Source organism: Pleurodeles waltl, chromosome 3_1, assembly GCF_031143425.1.
Source record: "Pleurodeles waltl isolate 20211129_DDA chromosome 3_1, aPleWal1.hap1.20221129, whole genome shotgun sequence".
Taxonomy (NCBI): domain Eukaryota; kingdom Metazoa; phylum Chordata; class Amphibia; order Caudata; family Salamandridae; genus Pleurodeles; species Pleurodeles waltl.
The window spans coordinates 1,172,336,711-1,172,343,890 of record NC_090440.1 but is presented as its reverse complement, the minus strand read 5'-3'; the positions used below and the strand labels follow the sequence as shown (position 1 = coordinate 1,172,343,890).

General features: G+C 41.9%; 1 protein-coding gene across 1 annotated transcript in view; it reads left to right on the top strand.

The window, feature by feature from the left end:
* Window positions 1-4,037: 4,037 nt before the first annotated feature.
* The window catches only part of ST14 (ST14 transmembrane serine protease matriptase), a 320,066-nt gene continuing 316,923 nt past the window's right edge, over window positions 4,038-7,180 (top strand). The window contains exon 1 of the mRNA XM_069224467.1: window positions 4,038-4,595. Within this exon, the coding sequence (XP_069080568.1) occupies window positions 4,551-4,595 (45 nt within the window). The 5' untranslated portion in view covers window positions 4,038-4,550. The remainder of the gene's footprint in view (window positions 4,596-7,180) is intronic.

Below are 7,180 nucleotides of genomic sequence, written 5' to 3'. Positions count from 1 at the left end.
ACAGCTAGGCCTTAGTTATATTTTGTCTCATGGTGTACTGTGATAATTTTGCCGTACACCATGATACTTGGTAAAGACAACCCAGCATATAATTGGATAATGGCTACTTTTTGAGGATGAAAAGGCAGCCATATTGTTTTTACTACACCTTCGCTGTGTTCAGTGTTAAGTCCTTAGATATAGATATGTAGTAGGTCCCCACTAGTTACCACTTTATTAAAGTGGTAATAGGTAGGGAAATTTACTTATATTTTTTTATATAATTTTAAATATGTTTATGGACATATACCATGGTAGTTTCACAAACGTTAGTGAAATTTTGCGTATACACAGCGGTGACACATGTCATTAGGTTTAAATGCATTATAACTTTTAAAAAATACTTACCCTACTTAACTGCAGTAACCAAAAAGCATCATCTTTACACCATAATGTATAATCCTGCTACATTTCATGTAAATCGATTCAGGCATTTTTGTACTACATCAATTACAATAGCCTATGGAAAATAAATTGGTGGAAAAATGCGTTTGGGGCCCCTTTTATCTTTGCACCCCCTTAAGGATTGATCACAAAAATTTACATCAACTCAAAATGTAGAAAATGGTACAGGTCTGTAAATTTTTGTGGTAATTCGTCAAACAGGTGGAAAATTATTAGGGAGGTAATATCTGAGGAATTTCTATCTTTGAGAATACTAACTATAGCAGATGCCATACAGAATAGACATGTGGGAACATCCCAGTGCTTAATTTGTAAATAGAAAGGTCCCGGTGCCCAAAGCCCTCCTCTTAAACATGCAGCTCCTGCAATTAAATGTGTGAACATGAAATACTGAGGCCGTGTAATCCCGATGCCGTCTCGGGCCTCTTTAATCCATTTACAGCCACTCCCTGCTACTTCAGCCACTCTTGCACCTTTCTGTTTTCTCCCTTTGTGACACTTTTTCGTTTTTCCCTTCATCCGTCTTTCGCATATGTGTCTTTTGCTCGCAATAAATGTTTGAGGCAGAAGAATAAGCCCCGGCCCTCAAACATAAGTGCTGGTGCTTAGCACCGGAAACAACAAGCACAAATTAATCACTGGAACATCCCCACAGATTACTTTCAGGTGGTGCTGGTCATTGAGAGACTGTTTGAGTCATAATTTCATCACTGAGATAGGACCTAGAAGTGCACATCAGCGTGGTGGTTTCTTTTGTTGTAGAAACTACAAAGACTGCAGTAATAGTTGTACCATCCCCACTGTGACAGTCTCCAGTGTACTGTTTGTTGTGCCCTTGTAATGTGATGTATATAGGCAGCACCATATATAAGGATGAAAAACTGAGTCTGGAGCACATGAGGGTAATACAACACACAAACCAACAGTATCCGGTGACCAGGCACTTTGCAGAAAAGCTTTTTTTAATGGGAACGTACTGCATTTCATGGTTTTGGATACTGTTGTGCCCAATATCAGAGGGGGCAATACAGAAAAGGTGCTTCACAAACTTGAGTCAAAATTCATTTTGGGTTTTACACTTTAGCACCATTTGGCCTTAACTGTAATGAGGAAATGTCAATACATTTGAGCTGATACCTGAAAATGTTGACTAATATGCTTATTTTTTTCTTACTTCATGAGTGTTATCTTTTCAATCCGTTTTTAATCACATTATTATTTGCTTTCTCTTAGGTCACTGCACTTTACCTGTCATAGGTGTAGTCAGCATTCACAATGGCACAATATAAGAAGATTAATCCAGACTTAAGACATCACTTGTGACCTTGGGTGTGATTTTGAGCAAGTACATATGCTGCAACCATAATAGCTCCGTCTAGGTGGACTTTATGCTCTTTGAGACTGCATATTTTATGTGTTACATTTGGTCCTTTGGTATATTTCTCAACAAGGCTATCCCCACTTGGGCCTGATTGCCCCTTTATTTGTGGTTACTTAGGACTCACCCCATTGGTCTCCACCTGTCTCCTTGACGTATAACAGACTATTGGTGAGCCATGCCCACTTGGGCAGATATGTTGCATCCACTTGCCTGGTCTAGCTAGTCCCCTATTGACTTAAGGGTAGCTTGTCTTCACTTTTTTGGACCTCTACAGCATGTGGGTACATTTGATAGGCCATAAACCCCCCCCCCTATTTTACAATATGTAAATTACTGCCCTTGTGAGTGATGCATATATGAATGGAAGTACTAGCACCACAATATGTGATGCCATGTATATAATTTTGGGGCCACTGCTCTGAACTTGATTTACATCACATTATGTATTGCACAATTATGTCTTTTTTGCAGCTGGAGCGTGCTTTCCCATTTGTTGTAAGCCTTATATTTGTCATAAAGCTGGTGCAATGACCCCTACAACTGCTGGAGATATGTGGATATTGTATCACATTACGCATTCTATAATTTAATTTATGTTCAAGGTGGAGAGCTTTTTCACATTTGTCGAAGGTTTTTTAATTTGTTGTAATAACCCATATAATTGCTGGCATTATGCGGACATCACATATTGTATTTTACTGCAGTGTTTGTTTAAAGATTGAACATACGTTACATAAATGAATTGTGTTAAATGTAAACAGACAGAAAGATTTTAACTTTTCTATTATTACCCATGCAGTGCAAAAAACAAAAATGTTGCCATAAATATCTCCTTTTCAACCTACAGCTAGAAAAACAGACCTTACGAAAAAAAAAATGTTTTTCCTTCTTTAAATAGCTGATTGATTTAATGATGCTCCCTGATCTGCCTTGCCTTTCCCCTGGCTGCAGGCATTGTGTAGTCTATGGATACGGCCTGGGGCCGCATGTGGCACACTTGAACTTTACATGCGGCCCCCTGGACAACAGGAGTACAGGGTTGCTCCTAACTCGATCGATTGTAAATAAAGAGGTAATTGTTTATTTCAAGGTTAACTGGTGTTAAGGAAAGAAAGTAACCAGGGAGTCCTGAGCTTGACTTTAGTAGCAAGTTAATTTTTAAAGACATCTTGCAGCAAAAGTCTACAAATATAACAGTCACTTCAAAATTCAAAAAGTGTATTAATTTAAGACGCAGTCCATTTCACCTAAGTATAATTTATTGTACAGTGCAATGAGAAGTATTAATTTAAATGTGATAGTTTTCAAACAAGAATTTAGAAACATTAATTTCACTTCTACCCTGACAAATACGCCAATAGTGAATTAAACAAGCAAGTCAGATGTTATGTGCACTTTTTGAGTGGCCTATGTTCCTATTATAGATAAACACCATTATAGTTTATTAAATCAAACACAGAAGCAGATTTGAACAGTGCAGACCCTGAACCTAAAAGTAAGCAATTGCCTAGGATCACACAATTTGGAAAAGTGGGGAAGCTAAGATTAATCCCAGGTTTTCTAGTTTCATATTGCTCAATTCAGCCACTAGATGTATACCCTTCGCTTCACCTACCAATACTTAAACGCCAATCTTCCCAACCACCTTGCCCGACCTCCATTCCGCTGGCATTGACGGAGCCCTCGTCACATCACAGACCAAACTTTTTGGCCCCTGGGAATATGTTTGCGAGTACCCATGGTGTAGTCAATACTTAAAAAAAACAACTGTAAGAAGTTATTACAATTGAATTCTAACGGCGTTTTAAAATCCGTGCAAGAGCATACTGCAAGTCACCGATTATAAAGAAATGAGAGACGGATATATATTATATCTGCTATAGGTCGCGTCCTACCAGTTGTAACTGCACTACGAGTGCTTTAAAGGGGAAGGCACGGAGTATATGCACTTCTCTGGACTGCGGCAACACATTTAATGGAAGAGTACCAGCACTTTTCCGAAGCAAACTGCTACTTTGGATAGAGAGTACCAGAACGTCTATATTTACATTTAAAGCACACAAGTGCAGTTTCTGCTCTCACAACTATTCACGGATGCCACTGTGCAACACGCCTTGCAATTGCTCCTTGAACGAGGGCCGCCAGCATTTATATGTATTTGCTTTATGAAGGGGGCGGTGAAAGTAATCAGCCTCTTTTCTACCTATGGGTTTTTTCCTCTCACGAGTAACCTCCCAATGGGTTTCACTTCCTCCTCCCTCACCTGCAGAGGTCTTGGAGGAGGGGCCATGTTGAGATCTCGTGTGAGCAGGGAAGCGGGCCACACCTTGAGAATACCTGAGGAGCAGGAGGACCTCAAACCGAGCCAGAGCTCCCCCCCCGGAAGTCACCCCAGAGGCCTATCAGACGGGAACCCTGGACTGCAGGAGGGGACCTACGGGCGAAGAGTCGCCGGTTCACCCTGGCTGCCTCTTTGACTTTGTTTCTCAATATTCAGTCAAGCAGGAAGTTGGACAGAGAGAAGGCGAGCCCATTTGGGTGGATCTGCGCCGTACACCTGACCGCCACAACCCGTTAGGACGCTTTTATAACACCCTCACCTTGAGCTTCTGATTTTCTTTCTATCGGGGCTCCCCCGACCTTTGTTTCTTCTTTTCGCGCCTGGCCTCGGGAGCAGTGCCGGGGTCTCCAATCTTCCACCCACCCCTTCAGTCACACGGTGGGGATGAAGTCCTTCGATTCCGGCCTGCAGTACAACCCGAAGACCGAGGTAAGTACCCTAAACATTTGATCCGATGTGTTACTCCATGTACTGCAAATTAAATGTGTTTGTTATTTTGACTCTGAAGTGAACAACAAACCTTGGTACCTCCCCTTCATCGTAAATTAGATTTATAGTACGTATCCCCTCATTTGAGGGCAGGGATACTCTTCCTAGGTCGCACCATGGAATAGAGGCGTTGTACCTTCTTCGTTGTTTAGCCTTCTTCCTATCCGTGCGCGCAGCAGTGGTAGGCAACACTACCTCCAGTAGGTCCCACCGGAGTTCAGGCGAAACCACTGAAGTCACTCTCTACCAAACACTCAAGAAGCGCGGTGGCTGGGAGGCATCGTAGTAGACCGAGTTACGTACGTTTTAATTTTCCAATAGCCATTTCTGCTCAAGCTGGTGGTGAGGCGCTTAGAGCATGAATGTTCCGAGTCTGCCTGACATACATTGAACGTGTGTGACGTTAATACGTCTTATAGCACTACACAAGCGGAAGCTACTGCACCTGTCTCATTATGTAAAGCACACATATTTTTAATTTAGTTATGCAATCAAAGCATACGGCAAGGTTGTTGGTCATCGCGCTGCAGGCCAACCAAGAACACTGTTTTTGGTCCAGGGAACAAATACGTTCCGTAAGTTGATATTGAACCATTGTAGTAAACCAACTGCAACACCCGTAATGCTTTGAGTTGTGTTAAAACCCAGTTGTCAAAAAGTATCCATAATAAGTGGTAACGTGGCCTCCCTAAGAGTGAGATGTTTGTTATGGAGGAATGAATTTATATCCCCTTCCTTTAACGATTAAGTCCACTGCTAGACCATCATTGCGCTTCATTCTCACTGGGGCTGTATCTCATCAGCACCATGCACCTGTTTGCTACAAGTTACTAACGCCCTCCCATTAATGGCACAATAACAGTGCTATACATCCCAATTCTATTTTGGCTTAAAGCAACAAGTGTTTATTTAAGCCCATTGTATCTTTAAAAACATCATAAACAATACATCGCATGAGCTATTATGCTGTTGAGTAGAATGATAGTACAGGTTATTATTTAAACGCCTGCTGGTGCCTATAGATTTGTTTGGTTTCCAAACGCCTCCACACATTCTTGTTTGTTCTTGTTGCGGTGGAAATCGGGAATGCATTGTATACATCATGCATTGAATCTATAAATACACTGGTGTGCCCATGCACGCTGACCTGTGTCATAATTTCACACCTGATACATGGCTTTTGGCCTTAAAACTTAATCTTATCTAGGTCCAATTCAACGCCCTTGGATGATCTAGCACCAGGGGCGTTAGGCAAAACCAGTAACCAAATTCAGAAAGTGCTGGGATCAACATAGGAAAATCCAGGGTGGGAAAGCAAAGCAAAAGTGGGGACTTCACACTGCCCAGGCTGTTGTTCGGTCAAAGGAAGTGTGACTTGACTGTTTTTTAAATACCTTTTATTGCTTTTAAGAAGGGATTATGTCTCATAACAAATACAGATACTAAGTTATTCCCAACTGTGTATTATACCCCCCTCCCCCCATCTCGCATTTTTGTCCATCATCTATTATTCTAATTACAACTCTCCTTGCTGCCAGAATATTAGTCGGTGATCCTTATTGTATGTTATGTCGTAGTAGTTGTTGACTGTGCAGGGTCCGATTCAGAGTCAGATGAGCTATCCTCTGATGTGGAGGCATCCATTGCCTTTAGACTGTCCAGCAGTGTGTCCCAGTGTTTGGCGCTGTCTCTGGGTCTTTGACCTTGCAGCGCTTCTTTCAGCAGTGCTGTGCTTTCGATTTCAGCCCACTTCACTAGTGCGTTTTGCCATCTGTCCACCAGAGGGCCTCCTGGGTCCTTCCAGTGGCAAGTTATTTCCCTCTTGGCGAGTATTAGTGCCAGATCTATGAACCTATTGGATATTTTTTTTGCTGAGGGGCGAGGGAAATCTCCCAGTAGAGCAACCAGTGGCGTGGGCGAGATTGTTCTTTCTGTGCTGGAGGCTAGTTTCCTGAACACTTCAGTCCAGAACAACTTTATTCTTGGGCAGCTCCATAGCATGTGCAGAAGGTCCGCTGATAATTCTTCGCATCTGGGGCATTTAGAGTTATTCGTGTTAAAAAATGTGGTTATTGATTGTGGAGTCAGGTAAGCTCTATGATAAATGTATACATTTATCAATTTGAACCTTGCGTTCCTGGATACAGAGTAAATGTGGGAGGTGATCCTGGCCCATTGGGTATCCTCTAGGGTACAATCCAGGTCGGTCTGCCATTTGGATTTAAGTTTGTTCAATGGGAGACAGGTGGTGTTTTGTAGGGACTTATATATTCTCAATACTACCCCCCTCTGGTCTCCCGTTGTGCTGAGGAGGTGGCAACTTTCGTGTATGTCAGGTTCACTCGATTTTGCGCCCCATAGTTTTTTGATAGTATTTATTAAGGCAGAGTGGGAGAGGAATAAGCCCGAGGGTAGGCTGAACCGTTCTTGTAATTCTATATATTTGCAAAGTTTACCATTGTTAAACAAGTCTCCTATTTTCATGATGTTATACTTTGTCATTTTGTTAGAGTGCTCTATGATGT